The sequence below is a fragment of the Aethalodelphis obliquidens genome, unplaced genomic scaffold, assembly GCF_003676395.1.
Source record: "Aethalodelphis obliquidens isolate GAN/ISIS:26980383/991018 unplaced genomic scaffold, ASM367639v1 scaffold24, whole genome shotgun sequence".
Taxonomy (NCBI): domain Eukaryota; kingdom Metazoa; phylum Chordata; class Mammalia; order Artiodactyla; family Delphinidae; genus Aethalodelphis; species Aethalodelphis obliquidens.
Genome location: NW_020837968.1, coordinates 25,314,570 through 25,335,208, shown reverse-complemented (window position 1 = coordinate 25,335,208; position 20,639 = coordinate 25,314,570). Strand labels below are relative to the sequence as shown.

Below are 20,639 nucleotides of genomic sequence, written 5' to 3'. Positions count from 1 at the left end.
TTGTCTCTGCCCAGAACAATTTTTCTATCATGTAAGCCATCTACTTCTTGAGATTTGTAGTTTTTGCTGTGGCCTAGAAAAATAGGGTGGGGGTGCATTTGGGATCCAATCCAGTCTCATGTATATTATAATTAAAGAAGACCTCCTAGATTCTGACCTTAAGCTTCCTTTATTGTGCTTTGGTGGATACTAGAAGAACTTTTATGGGGGTTGCTAGTGAGTCACTATTTTAATCAGGCATCCTCAGACACCATTAGTTGTTGCTTTTCTGTTGTTATTAAACAGGGTTTATCTTTTAGATCAGTTTTAGGTTCACAGAAAATTTAAGCATAAATTGCAGAGTGCTCATATACACCTTACCCCTACTGCCACACTGCACACAGCCTCCCCCATTTTCAACATTCTGCACCAGAGTGATACATTTGTTACAGTCAATGAACCTACACTGACACATAATAATCACCCAAAGTCCATAATGTATAATAGTCCAACAAATGTGTAATGACATGTATCCACCACTACAGTATCATACAGAGTAGTTTCAATATCCTACAAAAACCCTGTGCCCAGCCTATTTATCCTTCCCTCCTCTCTTAACCCAGCAATCACTGATCTTTAATGTCTCTCCACAGTTTTGGCTTTTCCAGAATGTCATGCGGTTGAAATCATATAGTATGCAGCCTTTTCAGATTGGCTTCCTTCACTTAGTAATGTGCATGTAAGGCTCTTCTCTGTCTTTTCATAGTTTGATAGCTCATTTCTTTTTAATGCTGAATAGTATTCCATTGTCTGAATGCACTACAGCTTATCCATTCACCTACTGAAGGTCATCTTGGTTACTTTCAAATTTTGGCAATTATGAATAAAGCTGCTATAAATATTTAGCTGCAGGTTTTTGTGAGGACATACACTTTCAACTCATTTGGGTAAACACCAAGGAGCATGAGTTCTGGATCTCCTGGTAAGAGTATGTTTAGTTTTGTAAGAAACTGCCAAAATGTCTTCCAAAGTAGCGGTACAACTTTGCATTCCCACCAACAATAAATGAAAGCTCCTGTTGCTCCACATCCTCACCAGCATTTGATGTTGTCAGTGTTTTGGAAATTGGCCATTCTAAGAGGTGTGTAGTGATAGTGGCTTTAATTTCCATTTCTACAATGACATAAGATGTGGAGCATCTTTTCATATATGTATTGTCTTCTTCGATGTTGTGTATGCTCAGATTTTTTTGCCTATTTTTTAATAGACTTACTTGTTTTCTGATTGTTCTTTGAGTTTCAAGAGTTCTTTGTATATTTTAGATAAAAGTCCTTTATCAGATATATCTTTGCAAATATTTTCTCCTGGCTTGTCTTCTTGCTCCCTTGATGGTACTTTTTGCAGAGCAGTAGTTTTAAATTTTAATGAAGTCCAACTTATCAATGATTTGCTTCACAGATCATGCCTTTGGTGCTGTATCTAAAAGTCATTACCAAACTTAAGGTCATCTAAATTTTCTTCTAGGACTTTTATAGTTTTGCATTTTATATTTAGATCTATGATTCATCTTCAGTTTTTTTGTGTATGAAGGGTACAAAATCTGTGTCTAGATTGAGAGTGTTTTTTTTTTTAATCATGAGTGTGTATTGGATTTTGTCAGATGTTTTATCTGCATCTATTGATGTGATCGTATGATTTTTCTTCTTTAGCCTGTGGATATGGTGAATTGCATTCACTGATTTTCAAATGTTGAACCAGCCTTCTATACCTAGGATAAATCTGATTAAGTCATTGTATATAACTTTTTTATATTGCTTATTTTGTTGAGGAATTTTGCATCTATATTTATAAGAGATTTTGGTCTGTAGTTTTCTTTTGTTGAAATATCTTTGTCTGGTTTTGGTATTATAGTAATCCTGGCCTCATAAAATGAGTAAATAACTATTCCCTGTGCATCTGTCTTCTGAAAGAGACTGTAAAGAATTGATATTCTTCCTTAAATGTATGGTGGAATTCACCATTAAACCCAAGTTGTCCTGATGTTTTCTGTTTTGGAAGATTATTAATTACTGATTTAATTTCTTTAATAATATAAACCTATGTAACAAAACAAGCTTTGGTAAATTTAACAAAATTAGAATCATTTCAAGCATCTTTTTCTACCACAATGCTATGAGACTAGAAATCAACTGTAAGGGGAAAAAGCTATAAAAAACACAAACACTTGGAGGCTAAACAATATGTTACTAAATAATGAATGGATCACTGAAGAAATCAAAGAGGAATCAGAAAATACCTGGAGACAAATGAGAATGAAAAGAGAACAATCCAAAAATCTATGGGTCACAGCAAAATCTGTTCTAAGAGGAAATTTTCTAGTAATACAAGCTTATGTCAGGAAACAAGAAAAATCTCAAATAACCTAATCTTACACCTAAATCAACAAGAGAAAGAAGAATAATCAAAGCCAAAAGCTACTAGAGGGAAAGAAATCATAAAGATCAGAGCAGAAATAGATGAAATAGAGACTAAGTAAACAATAGAAAAGATCAATGAAACTAAATTCTGGTTCTTTGAAAAGATAAACAAAATTGATAAACCTCTAGCCAGACTCATCAAGAAAAAAAGAGAAAGGGCCCAAATCAGTAAAATCAGAAATGAAAAAGGAGAAGTTAAAATGGACACCACAGAAATACAAAGGAACATAAGAGACTACTATGAACAACTAGATGCCAATAAAATGGACAACCTAGAAGAAATGGACAAATTCTTAGCAATGTACAATCTCCTAAGATTGAACCAGGAAGAAATAGAAAATATGAACAGACAAATTACCAGTACTGAAATTGAATCAGCAGTTTTAAAACTCCCAACAAACAAAAGTCCAGGACCAGATGGCTTCACAGGTGAATTCTACCAAACATTTAGAGAACAGTTAACACATATCCTTCTCAAACTATTCCAAAAAACTGCAGAGGAAGGAATACTTCTGAACTAATTCTATTGTACAAGGCCAGAATCACCCTGATACCAAAACCAGACAAAGATATGACAAAAAACAAAAATTACAGGCCAATATTGCTGATGAAAACAGAGGAAAAACTCCTCAACAAAATACTAGCAAACTGACTCCAGCAACACATTAAAAGGATCATACACCATGATCAATTGGGATTTATCCCAGGGATGCAAGGATTCTTCAATATATGCAAATCAATCAATGTGATACACCATATTAACAAACTGAAGAATAAAAAACATATGATCATCTCAATAGATGCAGAAGAAGCTTTTGACAAAATTCAACACCTATTTATGATAAAAACTCTCCAGAAAGTGTGCATAGAGGGAAACTACCTCAACATAATAAAAGCCATATATGACAAACTCACAGCTAACATCATATTCAATGGTGAAGAGCTGAAAGCATTTCCTCTAAGATCAGGAAAAAGACAAGGATGTCCACTCTCTCCACTTTTATTCAACATAGTTTTGGAAGTCCTAGCCATGGCAATCAGAGAAGAAAAAGAAAATGAATCCAAATTGGAAAAGGAGAAGTAAAACTGTCACTTTTTGAGGATGACATGATACTACACATAGAAAATCCTAAAGAAGCTACCAGAAAACTACTAGAGCTCATCAATGAATTCAGTAAAGTTGCAGAATACAAAATAAATACACAGAAATCTGTTTCATTTCTATACACTAACAACGAACTATCAGAAAAAGAAATTTAGAAAAAAAACCCATTTACCATTGCATCAAAAAGAATAAAATACCTGGAATAAATCTACCTAAGGAGGTAAAAGACCTATACTTAAAAAACTACAAGTCTCTGATGAAGGAAATTGAAGATGACACAAACAGACAGAAAGATATACAGTGTTCATGAATTGGAAGAATTAGCATTGTTAAAATGACCATACTACCCAAGGTAATCTACAGACTCAATGCAATCCCTATCAAAATACCAATGACATTTTTTCACAAAACTAGGGCAAATAATTTAAAAAATTTGTACGGGAACACAAAGACCTTGAATAGCCAAAACAACCTTGAGAAAGAAGAACAGAGCTGGAGAAACCATACTCCCTGACTTCAGACTATATTACAAAGCTACAGTAATCAAAATAGTATGATACTGGTGGAAAAAAAAAGATACACAGATCAGTAGAACAGAATACAGAGCCCAGAAATAAACCCACACACTTATGGTCAATTAATTTATGACAAAGGAGGCAAGAGTATACAATGGAGAAAAGACAGTCTCATCAATAAGTTGTGCTGGGAAAACTGGGCAGCTACATGTAAAATAATGAAGTTAGAACACTTTCTCATACCATATACAAAAATAAACTCTAAATGGATTAAATATCTAAATGTAAGACAGAAAACCATAAAACTCCTTGAGGAAAACATAGGCAGAACACTCGTAGCAATATATATATTTTTTGTATCTGTCTGCCAAAGCAAAGGAAATAAAAGCAAAAATAAACAAATGGGAACTAATTAAAGTTAAAAGTTTTGCACAGAGAAGGAAACCATTGACAAAATGAAGAAACAACCAAAATGAATGGGAGAAAATATTTGCAATTGATATTAACTGTATAAGGGATTAATATCCAAAGTACATAAACAGCTCATATGAATCAACATTAAAAAAATAAAACTCCAAAACTCGGACTTCCCTGGTGGGGTCATGCAGTGGTTAAGACTCTGCACGCCCAATGCAGGGGTCCTGGGTTTGATCCCTGGCCTGGGAACTAGATCCCACATGCATGCTGCAACAAAGAGTTCACATGCCACAACTAAGGAGCCAGTGAGCCACAACTAAGGAGCTGGTGAGCTGCAACTAAGGAGCCCATGAGCCACAACTAAGGAGCCCAGCTACCACAACTAAGACCTGATGCAACCAAATTAAAAAAATAAATCCAATTTTAAAAAATGGGCTGAAGAACTGAATTGACATTTTTTTCCAAAGAGGACATGCAGATGGCCAACAGGCACAGGAAAAGATGCTCAACATCACTAATCATCAGCAAAATGCAAATCAAAACCACAATGAGATAACACCTCACACTTGTCAGAATGGCTAACATCAAAAAGTTTACAAATAACAAATGTTGGTGAGGATGTGGAGAAAAGGGAAGCCTTCTACACTGTTGGTGGGAATGTAAATTGGTGCAACCACTGTGGAAAACAGTATGAGGGTTTCTCAAAAAACTATAAATAGACCATATGACCCAACAGTTCCACTCTTGGGTATATATCTGAAAAAAACAGAACACTAATTCAAGAAAAATACACCTAATGTTCATAGTAGCATTATTTACAATTGCCAAGGTATGGAAGCAACCTACATGCCCATTAACAGATGAATGGGCAGAGAAGATGTGAGATATATATAGATATATAGATATATAGATATAGATATAGATATATAGATATATATATATAGATAGATATATAGATATATAGATATATAGATATATATAATGGAATACTACTCAGCCATAAAAGAGAATGAAATTTTGCCATTTGCAAAAACATGGATGGACTTGGAGGGTATTATGCTAAGTGAAATAAGTCACACAGAGAAAGACAAATACTGTATGATATCACTTATATGTGGAATCTTAAAAAAAACTAATGCATATAATAGAAGAAAATAGAGAACAAGCTAGTGGTTACCAGTGGGGAGAGGGAAGCAGGGGGTAAGATAGGAGTAGGGAATTAAGAAGTACAAGCTATTATGTATAAAATAAATAAGCTACAAGAATATATTTTACAATATAGGGAATATAGCCAATATTTTATAATAACTTTAAATAGAGTATAACTTTTAAAAATTGTGGATCATCATGTTGTACACCTGTGACATATAATATTATACATCAATTATATCTCACTTTTTAAAAGTTTTAAAAATGTAGGCCTGTACAGATTGTCTAGCTTCTTGTGTGAGTTTTGGCAGATTGTGCTCTCATGGAATTGGTCCATTTAATCTGGGTTATTAAATTTGTGGGCATAGAGTTCATAGTATTCCTTTATTATCCTTTTAGTGCCCATGAGGCCTGTAGTGATGTCCCCTCTTAATTAATGATATTAGTAATTTATGTTTTCTCTCTTTTTTCTTAGTTAGCAGTGCTTTATCATTTTATTGATCTTTTCAAACAAGCAACTTTTGGTTTTGTTGATTTTTTTCTGTTGATTTTCTACTTTTAGTTTAATAGATTACTGTTCTAATTTTTATTATTTCTCTTCCTCTGCTTACTTTGGATTTAATTTACTCTTCTTTTTCTAGTTTCCTAAGGTGGAAACTTAGATTATTTATTTTAGATATTTCTTCTTTTCTAATATATACATCTAATGCTATAAATTTCTCTCATAAGCACTGCTTTCACTGCTTTCCACAAATTTTGATAAGGTGTATTTTCACTTTCATTTAGTTAAAAATATTTTTAAATTTCTATAGAGATTTCTTTATTGACCTATTATTTAGAAGTGTGTTGTTTAATCTCCAAGTATTTTGAGATTTTCCAGCTTAATTTTTGTTGTTGATTTCTAATTTAATTCCATTGTGCCATTTCTTACATTGAGAGCATACATTTTATGATTTCCATCCTTTTAAATTTGTTAAGGTGTGATTTATGGCTCAGAAAGTGGTCTATCTCAGTAAATGTTCCATGAGAGCTTGAGAAGTATGTGTATTCTGCTGCTGTTTGATGAAGTACTCTATGGATGTCAATTATATCCATGTTGATTGATGGTGCTGTTTAGTTCAACTATGTCCTTACTGATTTTCTGTCCATTTCTGATAGTTGGGTGTTGAAGTCTCCAACTATAAACATGGATTCATCTATTCCTCCTTGTGATTCTGTATTTTGATGCTCTATTATGCACATACATGTTAAGGATTGTTATGTCTTCTTGAAGTATCAACCCCTTTATCATTATGTAATGCCCCTCTTTGTCCCTGATAATTTTCCTTGCTCTGAAGACTTCCTTTTTGAAAGTAATAATAGGTACTCCTACTTTTTTTTTTATTGGTGTTAGCACAATACATCTTTCTCTTTACTTTTCATCTATATGTGTCTTTATATTTAAAGTGGATTTTTTGTGGATAACATATAGTTGGGTGTTACCTTTTATTCTATTCTGACAATCTCTGTCTTTTAATTGGTTTATTCAGCTGTTGACCTCTAAAGTGATCACTGATATAGTTGAATTAATATCTACCATATTTCTTACTGTTTTCTCTTTGATGCCCTTGTTTTTTGTCCCTTCTTTTGTCTTCTACTATTTTTCTGCCTTTTGTGGTTTTAAGTGAGCATTTTATATGATTCCATTTTCCCTCCATTCTTAGCATATCAAATATACTCCTTTTAAAATTTTGTTTATTTATTTGTTTGTTTTTGAGTGCAGGGCATGAGTCTGTTGCTGCTGCTGGCACTGAGTGGTCAGAGCCTCGGCCTGGCCTGCCAACCTGGGCATCTCTTCCCTGACAAGCACCCTGCACCTCGTTATCAAGTAGCAACCATGGAACATTTTCTTAACTTTTAAAAGTGGTCTCCCCAGAATTTACAATATATATTTACATCAAATCCATGTCCACTTTCAAATAATAACACTATACCACTTCACAGGTAGTGCAAGTACCTTATAAGATAAAAGTATTCCTAATTCTTCTATCACTTAACATCCTTGCTGTCTTTCATTTCAAGTATTCATAAGCTATAATCATCAAATACAGTTGCTGTTATTATTTTGAATAAACTGTTATCTATTAGTTTTTATCTTCATTCTTTCTCTTATGCATGTCTTTCTTTATGTAAATTTGAGTTTCTGACCTGTATCTTTTTCCTTCTCTCTTAAGAACTTTAAAAAACAGTTCTTGCAAGGCAGGTTTACTGGCAATAAAAACTCTGTTTTTGTTTGTCTGAGAAAATCTTTATTTCTCCTTCACTTTTAAAGAATAATTTCTCAGGATACAGCATTCTAGGTTGGTGGGGTTTTTGCTCAACACTTTAAATATTTCACTCTATTCTCTTCTTGCTTGTGTAGAGTTTCTGAGAAGTCATATGTAATTCTTATCTTTGTTCCTCTAAAAAAGGTGTTATTTTCCCCCCTCTGGCTTCTTTGAAGATTATTTCTTTTCTTTCTTTTTTTTAAAAAATTAATTAATTAATTTTTGGCTGCGTTGGGTTTTCATTGCTGCACACAGGCTTTCTCTAGTTGCGGTGAGCGGGGGCTACTCTTCGTTGCAGTGCACGGGCTTCTCATTGTGGTGGCTTCTCTTGTTGCGGAGCAGGGGCTCTAGGTACGCGGGCTTCAGTAGTTGTGTTTCGTGGGCTCTAGAGCACAGGCTCAGTAGTTGTGGTGCACGGACTTAGTTGCTCCGCGGCATGTCGGATTTTTCCGGACCAGGGCTCGAACCCGTGTCCCCTGCATTGGCAGGCAGATTCTTAACCACTGCGCCACTAGGGAAGTCCCTGAAGATTATTTCTTTATATTTGATTTTCTGCAGTTTGAATATGATGCTCAGTGTAGTCATTGTTGCTTTTTTAAATCTAATTTTTGTAGCTATCATTTGGATTGTAGGATTTGTGTGTCCATAACAGCTTGGACTCCATTTGGTAGTGGTGTATTCATTTCTATTTCATCTACCCTGATGTTTACAACAACTTTGAGTGTATGAGGCAAAACATTATGACTTATTAAGCTAGAAATGAAAAGGAATTTCTACATGTAAAAATTGATATGAAACTTCGTCTTTCATTTCTGGTTTCTCAGATTCAATTTTTTCTTTTTTTGCCTCTTTCACTTTTAACTTTATTTGGCAAAGCAGCACTGCATAAACTGTTCAGTAACTAGGACGCAGCTTACACAGCATGTTAAATCCATATACATTATCAGCAGCAAATTAGAAACATAGAAAACAATACTGAGCTACAAGTCTCCTATAACTTTTAAAGAAAGGAAGAACTATGCCAAGTATGTCCAATCTGAACAGCTGTTTTAAAGGAAATCACTTGCCATCTTCTTAAGTTTTAATATTTACAAATGCTTAGTTTTAAGGTAACAGAGCAGCTGATTGTATCTACATGCCATTCTATGACACCACGTCAAAAGCTTTAAAAAGGGAGCTCATCTCTATTTTCTTTGTAGCATCGAACAGACGTCCAAAATCCAAGAAACTTAACTTGTGAATGGTGGTGTTATCTGATACACAAAAGCAATCTGATAAATTCACATCAGAACAGAACTGTGTCTAAGAAAAGAAAAACCACTCCTCAAAATCAATTCACAAACTAAGTTTTCCACTTTGCAGAACCCCTCCTTTTAATATGTAAAGTAAAATGTGGGCATGTTAAAGTAATAATACACAAATTTATACTTAGCATCCTTCTTCTACCAGTTTGGCTTCTGTGCCTCTTTGAAGGATTAGAAATCCCACAAAACCACAGATTTTCATGCTGAAAATAGTGTATGAAAGCCCAAAACAAGCTGTGATGCTGTTGATTTTCAAAAAGCTTTAAGGACTGAGGTGAGCAATCCACTGTAATATTATATACAGGTCAAGCTGATGTTGCTAAAAAGCAGCAGTTCGTCCCTAGACCACTGTGGGGTTTTTTGTTTTTGTTTTTTTTAATCTGTTAAAGCCATGTATATCACTGCCATCTTGTAGCTTGTCACACTGTTCCAACATCTGGTTTCCACCTGCAGGACCAACCGGTAATATCAATCTTCCACCAGGCTTTAACTGGTCTATTAGAGCCTGGGGCACAACTGGGGTTGCAGCTCCTACACGAATAACATCATACGGGGTTTCTTCAACATACTCCATTCTTCCATCTCCCACAACAAGTTGCACTCTCCCTGAAAACAAAAGCATTGGATAATCTACTAGCTCTTTAATGTGATCAATTCCTATGACTTTTCCACTAGATCCAACTTCATGCAAAACATGAAGAATTCCACTTCCATATCTACATCAAAAGCTTTAGCTCCTTCATGCAATTAATCAAATAGAAGTACAAGTGCATATGCATACATGTGTGGAGCACTGATTTTTGCTTGGAACCCTATTGATTGTGGAGAATCCATATAAGGGTTTCATCTTGCATAGTGGGAGTGGTCTGTGGCCAGCATTATTTCAAATACTTTGTCTTGATGATTCCATTTTTGCGGAGGTTGTGGATTTGCTCCGAGTGGCTGGCACCACCAGATTTTCAGGCCATCGCTAAGAACACTCAGAGCAGGCACAGGACCACGTCCAGCGCAACAACGGTGCCCAGCAGCTTCCCAAGAGTGAGAACACTTCCCACATGGTCACTGCCTTGCTCGCGTCCCTGCTGCAGCTGCCGCCACTGCACCTCTCAGATACTATTTTATTTACCATTTTAAACGCCTGATTCAAAACAAGTCTGAATAGTATTTACTTAGACAACAGAATATCTAATTAAAAATTCCAATGTTTAAATTTCACACAGAAGGACACGTTATCCTTTGCAGTATTAGTTCCTTCCTGGATCCACCTCATGATGAAAAGGTAAGAACTTTAGTTTTAGTTTAATTAATGAATCAATTGAGCTAGACACCACAAAAGATAGAAATACAGGACACAACTGCCTATTCTCAAGTCATATATACTACTATTGAAACTTAAGCTATATGGCAAATAACAATGGTGTACTGGAGAAAATAGGGGATGAATGAGTGAGTGAGCAAACCAGCCACTGGTCACTCTGCATCTGTTTCATGTTTTGACTTATTTGTTAGAGTCTATGTGGAAACCCAGAGCTTAAAAGAATTCATACATCATCTAGTCCTCCAGTCATTGTCTATATCTTATACAACTTTATAGAAGAAAGTTCCATAACCTTTCCTTTCAAGCCCAGCCTAGTTCCCAGACATTATTATTTTCAAGAAAATCTTCTTCCCCTCTAGTCTAAATCATCCTTATAATTAAATATATACTATTCTATTTTTAGTGTTAATGCAATGTAAATGTCAACATCCTTATTTGTTAACCATTTAAATATGCACTTCTTGTGTGTATGTGGATATGCAAATATAACTACATATATTATAAAAACTAAACACTAATTAAAGAGTACAGCAAAGAAGCAGTATTTTATCATAGGCTTATTTCCCTTAAAGTTAATACTTCAAATCCAAAAGCTAAATATTTACTTAAATAATAATGTTTTGGTGTTGGATTATTGGTATTAATACTAACATATGGATATGTGGATTAGGATAGGATTCCTGCAGAGTGTTTTAGAATGATTATTGTTTCAAACATTATTTCATTTGATCTATGGGTTTTCTTTCTGTTTCCAAGAACCAATTATTGTTTTTATAATGTTCAGATATTTAGCTTTAGTATGATTATCTTCAATTTGCAGAGGGGAAATCAGAGTGGCCTGCCTGGGATCACATCACAGTTAATGATGAAGTCAGGGCCAGAACCAGGGTTCTTGTCCTCTAATCTAATGCTCTTTCCATATCTAACACATACAGCTAGCAAATGGAAAACAGTAAGTTTCAACTTACTGTTTCAACTATAAGGCATGTTATGAGCGGAACAAAAACAATCATATGCTTGAACCATCTATGAGTAGAGGGTTATCTAACTGTTTTCTCTTACTCATGATGATTATCAATATTCTATTAATTTGAGCAGATAAAAAATACAATTCAAAACCTACATTTTTGCAAATGGACTTCCTACAAACTGGCAATCAAGACCTTTCAAAATTCAGAGAAAATCTTTAAAACAAAGTTATGTATTAATATTGAATTAGAATAATAGTGGAATTGATTTTAAAGCATTTTCACCAATTTAAAAGAGAATCTATTTTAACAATGTGTTTAAATTGTTCCCTATTCAACCTCATTTCAACGTTTTCTTTATTTGGACAATGCGATTTTCCAATTTGTATCTGGCTGCTTATTTTTAAATATATAACAGAATCTGGTCATAAGATGCCTCATTATTACATACACTAATATGTACCATGCATTGAACAAGATTCAGTTATAGATTACAACTATAGTGAAAATGTCAGTCTATAAATCAGAGGTTAATCTGGTTCTCTTGCAACAGTACTGTTTAAAAGATGCTCCATGGAATACCGATAGTCTAAAGATAGGGTAGTCAAAACCTATCCACAGAAAGGAAAGTAATACATGATTATATTCACATGCCTACAGAAAAAAGTCTTAGACCAGTGATTTTCTAATTACAGGATGTTATCCACTAGGGGGAGTCATCAAATCAATTTAATAAGTGGCAAGCAGTATTTTTATGAAAATAGAAGAGTGGAGTGGAATGAATACAATAGAATAGAATAGACAATATCAGTATACATTATACATAATAAGGTTAAGTATCCTTTGTAAAGGTTACTGAAACTTGTTTCAGATGCATGTGCAGGTATTGCATGTGTTTACTGGGTCATGAAGTAAAATGTATTTCTTACTATAGATGTGGTCCATATTATTGAAATACTTGCCTTAGAGGATCCCATCCCAAGGCAGGGAAATAACCTTTGGATGACCAAAGGTTCTTGAAAAGCTTTAAGAAAATAAGTAGAAGAATGCAGATTTTACCCTGGCTCTCTAGGAACATGGAATTGAATCAGAAGGTCAAGAAATTTAGGAGGAATTTTGCCTAACCTATGTTAAAGTCCAAATGAATTCAGGCCTTATAGAACTCTAAGCTGCCAGAATTCTAGCTCCCACATAGATGAGCAGGAGGAAGTAATATCTTAGTTTGGGTTCATCAGTGATAGAGAGGGAACATATTTTACAGGGATATTACTGCAGAGCAAGCTCCCCAGTTGACAGCTCTATTTCACACAGTTTAAAATTTTCTTCTAGAGTCCATTTAGAGGCTCTAAAGTTGAGGATAAGTCACATCCTGAAGGAACATACCAATCAAGCCTCAAGATGTCTTTGAGAGAGAATGAGCTGGGCCCATTCCTTTTATTAATTCCTTGTGGTATATAATTATCATATATACCCCACCATCACCACCAAAACAACAACAACAAAAAAAACAAACAAACAAAAACAATTAGCCACGGATCTTTGGATAAAATTTGGAAATAGGAAAAGTCTTCTTGCCAATCTCACCTTTGGCCTTCCTTTTTAACTCTGCTTTCTCCTGCTCCTTATTATATCTTTCAGTCCCCGCCCCCCACAACACTTCTACCAAGACTTTTCTTTCATCTAGTCATCTGTTTATCCTCAACTAAATGAATTGCTAATCCTCAATTAAATGATAAGTTGCTAAAGATGTAAGATAGTTCCTGTTCCAGGGATATGTATAGATTAAAAAATATCTATAAATAGAATTTTTGGTACCTCAACAAGCAAAAGAAGAGATAATTGGGGTGGGTATTTCATTGTCTTGTGCAGATGTCCACACCATTCATTCATTAGCTTAGCTCTTTAATGATTAACGTTTTTTTGCTCAAGATTGAATTTGAATCAGTACATCCTTATTACATGAGATATGCTTTATTGTTGCTGTCTAGAAAGTCAAACAGCTGCTGTCCTGGCGTGCTCATTCTTTAGAAATTACTCAAATAATCTATGTAGAAGACAAACAAGTGGTGCTGACTGCCTCCATCGATGGCTCAGTGAGGTATGGACCTTCATATAGTGAATTCAGGGTGTGAGAGGTAAAGGATTTCAAGCTAAAGTTTGAGTATATACCATAAATGTAATCTTTTTTTTTTTCCGGAGAAAACAAACATTTTATTTTATTTTATTTTTAACAACTTTATTGGAGTATAATTGCTTTACAATGTTATGTTAGTTTCTGGTGTATAACAAAGTGAATCAGCTATACACATACATATACCTCCATATCCCCTCCCTCTTGTGTCTCCCTCCCTCCCTCCCTATTCCACCCCTCTAGGTGGTCACAAAGTACCTAGCTGATCTCCCTGTGCTATGCGGCTGCTTCCCACTAGCTATCTATTTTACATGTGGTAGTGTGTATATGTCATTGCTACTCTCTCACTTCATCCCAGCTTACCTTTCCCCCTCCCTGTGTCCTCAAGTCCATTCTCTACATCTGCGTGTTTATTCCTGTCTGCCCCTAGGTTCATTAGAACCACTTTTTTTGTTTTTAGATCCCATATATATGTGTTAACACACAGTATTTGTTTTTCTCTTTCTGACTTCACTCTGTATGACAGACTCTAGGTCCATCCACCTCATTACAAAAAACTCAATTTCATTTCTTTTTATGGCTGAGTAATATTTCATTGTATATATGTGCCACATCATCTTTATCCATTCACCTGTCGATGGACACTTAGGTTGCTTCCATATCCTGGCTATTGTGAATAGTGCTGCAATGAACATTGTGGTACATGACCCTTTTTGAATTATGGTTTTCTCAGGGTATATGCCCAGTAGTGGGATTGCTGGGTCATATGGTAGTTCTATTTTTAGTTTTTTAAGGAACCTCCATACTGCTCTCCATAGTGGCTGTATCAATTTACATTCCCACAAACAGTGCAAGAGGGTTCCCTTTACTTCACACCCTCTCTAGCATCATAAAAGCAATCTTGATTAAAATAAATAAACAAACAAATAAAACATGACACAAAAGGGCTTTGAGAAGGTAACCACTGATTTGCAATTCTTTTCCACACCCAAGGAAATGAGATGTCATGCTCATCAACATTAAAAGGATAATAAATACTTTCAATACAAGTGTTCTTACAAAATTATCTCAAATCATTAAGCAATATGGGTAGCTAAGAGATAGACCCAAGCCCAGAGAAGACCATAGGATACATAGGATCAGAAGTCATTAAAAAAATCATAGGAAAGAACAACTAATACTGAGAAAAGTGAAAGTGAGCTAATTGTTTCAATGACAATGTGATTGATATTACAAAGCCTACTTGTTTTTATGGTTCTTTTCTTCCTTGGTTGCTTCACCTGCTTCAGAGGGGTGAGCACAGTGCTGCAATTGGAGCAAACAGAGATGATTTACTAGGACTGTAATCAATTACATTCTCTAGAGAGCTTCCCTTCAGGATCAGCTTTCTTTTTTAAAATTGAGATATAATTTATATATAACATTATATTAGTTTCAGGTGTACAACATAATGTTTCAATATATGTATATACTGTGAAATGATTACAATAAGTCTAGTTAATATTTGTCACCATACATAGTTACAAAATTTTTTTTTGCTTCTAATGAGGACTTTTAATATCTACTACCTCAGTATTAATAACTATAATGGCCATGCTCTACAAAGCCTACTTGTTTTTAATTGCCTAGTAATACTAACTATACATACACAAAATGCTAAAAATACATATACATAAAGAAAAAGGAAATTTTATGATCATTATTGAGACAGATTGCTACATATTAAAATGTCTTAAAATCATGATAATGAGGAGGAGGAGACAAGACAGCAGAGAAGAAGGATGTAAGTTCGCTTCTTACAGAAACACCAAAATTACAACTAACTGCTGAACAAACACCAAGAAAAAAAGCTGGAACCTACCAAAAAAGACACCTTACATCCAAAGACAAAGAAAAAGCCACAACAAGATGGTAGGAGGGGTGCAATCATGATAAAATCAATCCCATACACTGAGTGGGTGACCCACAAACTTGAAAATAATTATATCACAGAAATTCTCCCACGGAGTGAAAGTTCTGAGCACCATGTCAGGCTCCCCAGCCTGGGTGTCTGGCAATGGAAGGAGGAGCCCCCAGAAAATTTGGCTTTGAAGGCTAGTGGGGTTTGATCACAGGAATTCAACAGTATGGTGGAAACAGAAACTCCACTCTTGGAGGGTGCACACAGGGCCTCATGTGTACCAGGACCCAGGGAAAAAGTGGTGAAATCATAAGAGACTGGGCCAGACTTACCTGCTAGTATTAGAGGTGGGGGCTGGCTATGGCTCACTGCAGGGACAAGGACACTGATGGCAACAGTTCAGGTGAGTACTCATTGGTGTGAGCCCTCTTGGAGGCTACCATTTTCTCAACAAGACCTGGCCCCACCCAACAGCCTGTGGGCTCCATTGCTGGGATGCCTCAGGCCAAACAACCAACATGATGGGAATACAACCTGAACCATCAGCAGACAGGTCACTTAAAGTCTTCCTGATAAAACAGCCACCTGATAAACACACTGCTTGACAAGGCCCTGCCCACCAGAGGGACAAGACCCAGCTCCACCCACTAGTGGGCAGGTCCAAGTCCCTCTCACCAGGAAGCCTGCACAAGCCTCTTAGACAGCCTTATCCACAAGAGGGCAGACAGCAGAAGCAAGAAGAACTACAACACTGCAGCCTGAAGAATGGAAACCACAATCACAGAAAGTTAGACAAAATGAGATGACAGAGGACTCTGTCCCAGAAGAAGGAATAAGATAAAACCCCAGAAGAGCAACTAAGTGAAGTGGAGATAGGCAATCTACCTGAAAAAGAATTCAGAGTAATGACAGTAAAGATGATCCAAGATCTCAGAAAAAAGAGTAGAGGCACAGAGACAGAAGATAGAAGAAATGTTTAACAAAGACCTCAAAGAACTTAAGAACAAACAAACAGAGAGGAACAATACAATAACTGAAATGAAAAATACACTAGAAGGAATCAATAACAGAACAACTGAGGCAGAAGAATGGATAATTGAGCTGGAAGAGAAAATGGTGGAAATCATTGTTGTAGAATAGAATATAGAAAAAAGAATGAAAAGACATGAGGACAGTTTAAGAGACCTCTGGGACATTAAACTCACCAACATTCACATTATAGGGGTCCCAGAAGGAGAAGAGACAAAGGGCCTGAAAAATATTTGAAGAATAATAGCTGAAAACTTCCCTAACATGAGAAAGAAAAGAGTCACCCAAGTCCAGGAAGTGCAGAGAGTGCCAGGCAGGAAGAACTCAAGGAGGAACATGACGAGACATATGAATCAAACTGACAAAAATTAAAAATAAAGAGAAAATATTAAAAGCAACAAGGGAAAAACAACAAATAATGTACAAGGGAACTTCCATAAGGTTATTGGCTGATTTCTCAGCAGAAATTCTGCAGACCAGAAGGGAGTGGCATGATATATTTAAAGTGATGAAAGGGAAGAACCTACAACCAAGAAAACTACCCAGCAAAGCTCTTGTTCAGATATGATGGAGAAATAAAGCTTTACAAAAAGCTAAGAGAATTCAGCATGACCAAACCAGCTTTACAGAAATGCTAAGGGAACTTCTCTAGGCAGAAAAGAAAAGGCCACAACTAGAAACAAGAAAATTATGAATGGAAAAGTTCACCAGTAAAGGCAAACATGCAGTAAAGGTAGGAAACCATCCACACACAAATATTGGCTTGGCCAAAAAGTTCGTTCAGTGTTATGAAAAACCTGAATGAACTTTTTGGCCTGCCTAATAGTATATCAAAACCAGCAATTGTGATAAGAAGAGAGTACAAATGCAGAATATTGGAAATGTATCTGAAATTTAAGAGACCAGTAACTTAAAACTTATTTATTTAGAGACTGCTTTATCAAAACCTGATGGTAACTGCAAACCAAAAATCTACAATAGATACACACACAAAAAAGAAAAAGGAATCTAAACATGACAGTAAAGTTAGTTATCAAATCACAAGAGAAGAGACCAAAAGAGGAAGGGAAGAAAAAAGACCTATGAAAGCAAATTCAAAACAATTAACAAAATGGCAATAAGAAATACATTTCAAGAATTACCTTGAATGTAAATGGATTAACTGCTCCAACCAAAAGACATAAGTTGGCTGAATGTATACAAAAACAAGACATGCATATATGCCATCTTCAAGAGACCCATTTCAGATCAAGGACACATACAGACTGAAAGTGAGGGATGGAAAAATGTATTCCATGCAAATGGAAATCAAATAAATTTGGAGTAGCAATACTCATATCAGAAAAAATAGACTTAAAATAAAGACTGTTAAAAGAGACAAAGACAGATACTACATAATGATCAAGGGATCAATCCAAGAAGAAGACATAACAATTGTAAATATATATGCACCCAACATAGGAGCACCTCAATATATAAGGCAAATGCTAATAGCCATAAAAGGAGAAATCAACAGCAACACAATAATACTGGGGAAATTTAACACCCTACTTTCATCAATAAATAGATCATCCAGACAGAAAATCAATAAGGAAACACAGGCCTTAAATGACACATTAGAACAGATGAACTTAACTGATATTTATAGAGCATTCCATCTGAAAGCAGCAGAATACACATTCTTTCCAAGTGCTCATGGAATATTCTCCTGGATAGATCACATGCTGGGCCATAAGGCAAACGTCAAAAAATTTAAGAAAATTGAAATCATATTAAGCATCTTTTCCAACCACAATACTATGAGATCAGAAATCAACTACAAGAAAAAAACTATTAAAAAAAAAGTGGAGCCTAAACAATATGCTTCTAAACAACCAATGGATCACTGAAGAAATCAAAGAGAAAACCAAAATATACCCAGAGACAAATGAAAATGAAAACATGATGATCCAAAACATATGGGATGCAGCAAAAGCAGTTATAAGAGGGAAGTTTATAGCAATAAAATTGTACCTCAGGAAACAAGAAAAATCTTAAACAAACAACCTAACCTTACATGTAAAGCAACTGGAGAAAGAAGAACAAACAAAACCCAAAGTTAGTAAAAGGACAGAAATCATAAAGACCAGAGCAGAAATAAATAAAATAGAGATGAATAAAAGAATAGAAAAAATCAATGAAACTAAAAGCTGCTTCTTTGAAAAGATAAACAAAATTGATAAAGCTTTACCCAGACCCATCAAGAAAAAGAGGGAGAGGGCTCAAATCAATAAAATTAGAAATGAAAAAGGAAAAGCTACAACGGACACCACAGAAATCAAAGGATGGTAAGAGACTAGTAACAGCAACTATATGCCAAAAATATGGACAACCTAGAAGAAATGGACAAATTCTTAGAGGTACAATCTCCCAAGACTGAATCAGGAAGAAATAGAAAATATGAACAGACCAATCACAGGTACTGAAATTGCAACTGTGATTTAAAAACTTCCAGCAAAGTCCAAGAACAGATGGCTTCAGAGATGAATTCTATCAAACATTTAGAGAAGAGTTAACAACTATCCTTCTGAAACTATTCCAAAAAATTTCAGAGGAAGGGACACTCCCAAACTCATTCTATGAGTCACCATCACCCTGATACCAAAACCAGACAGTTACCACAAGAAAAGAAAATTACACACCAATAACACTGATGAACATACATGCAAAAATCCTCAACAAAATACTAGCAAACATAATCCAACAATACATAAAAAGGATCATACATCATGATCAAGCTGGATTTATTCCAGAGCTTCAAGGATTTTTCAATAACCGCAAATCAATCTGTGAGATACACCACATCAAAGAATTGAAGAATAAAATCCATATGATCATCTCAATAGATTCAGAAAAAGCTTTTGACAAAATTCAACACCCATTTATGTTAAAAACTCTCCAGAAAATGGGCATAGAGGGAACCTACCTCAACATGATAAAGGCCATATATGACAAACCTACAGCTAACATCATATTCAATGGTGAAAAGCTGAAAGCCTTTCCTCTAAGATCAGGAACAATACAAGGATGTCCACTCTCTCCACTTTTGTTGAACATAGTTTTGGAGGTCCTAGCCATGGCAACCAGAGAAGAAAAAGAAATAAAGAAAATCCAAATTGGAAAAGAAGAAGTAAAACTGTCACTGTTTGCAGATGACATGATACTATACATAGAAAATCCTAAAGAAACTACCAGAAAACTAGTAGAGCTCATCAATGAATTCGGTAAAGTTGCAGGACAAAAAATAAATACACAGAAATCTGTTTCATTTCTACTAACAACAAAAGATCAGAAAGAGAAATTAAAGAAACAATCCCATTTACCATCGCTTCCAAAAGAATAAAATACCTAAAAATAAACCTGCAAAAGACCTGCACTCTGAAAACTATAAGATGCTGATGAAAGAAACTGAAGATGACACAATCAGATGGAAAGATATTCCATGTTCTTGGATTGGAAGAATCAATATTGTCAAAATGACTGTACTACCCAAAGCAATCTACAGATTCAGTGCAATACCTGTCAAATCACCAATGGCATTTTTCACAGAACTAGAACAAAAAATCTTATAATTTGTATGGAGACACAAAAGACCCCAAATAGCCAAAGCAATTTTGAGAAAGAAAAATAGAGCTGGAGGAATCAGGGTCCCTGAATTCAGACTATACTACAAAGATACAGTAATCAACACATACGGTACTGGCACAAAAACAGAAATATAGATCAATGTAACAGGATAGAAAGCCCAGAACTAAACCCATGCACCTCTGGTCTATTAACCTATGAAAAAGGAGGCAAGAATATACAATGGAGAAAAGACAGTCTCTTCAATACATGGTTCTGGGAAAACTGGACAGCTACATGTGAAAAATTAGAACTTTCTTTAACACCATATACAAAAATAAACCCCAAATGGATTAAAGAGCTAAATATAAGACTGGATACTATAAAACTCTCAGAGGAAAATATAGGCAGAACACTCTTTGACATAAATCGCAGCAA

General features: G+C 35.2%; 1 protein-coding gene and 1 pseudogene across 1 annotated transcript in view; one reads left to right on the top strand and one right to left on the bottom strand.

Annotated features, from left to right (window-relative positions):
• The window catches only part of WDR64 (WD repeat domain 64), a 152,920-nt gene that overhangs the window by 114,144 nt on the left and 18,137 nt on the right, over window positions 1–20,639 (top strand). The window contains exons 21-22 of the mRNA XM_027122460.1: window positions 10,473–10,531; window positions 13,527–13,636. Of these exons, the coding sequence (XP_026978261.1) occupies window positions 10,473–10,531; window positions 13,527–13,636 (169 nt within the window). The remainder of the gene's footprint in view (window positions 1–10,472; window positions 10,532–13,526; window positions 13,637–20,639) is intronic.
• LOC113628628 (protein-L-isoaspartate(D-aspartate) O-methyltransferase-like) lies at window positions 9,405–10,235 on the bottom strand (annotated as a pseudogene).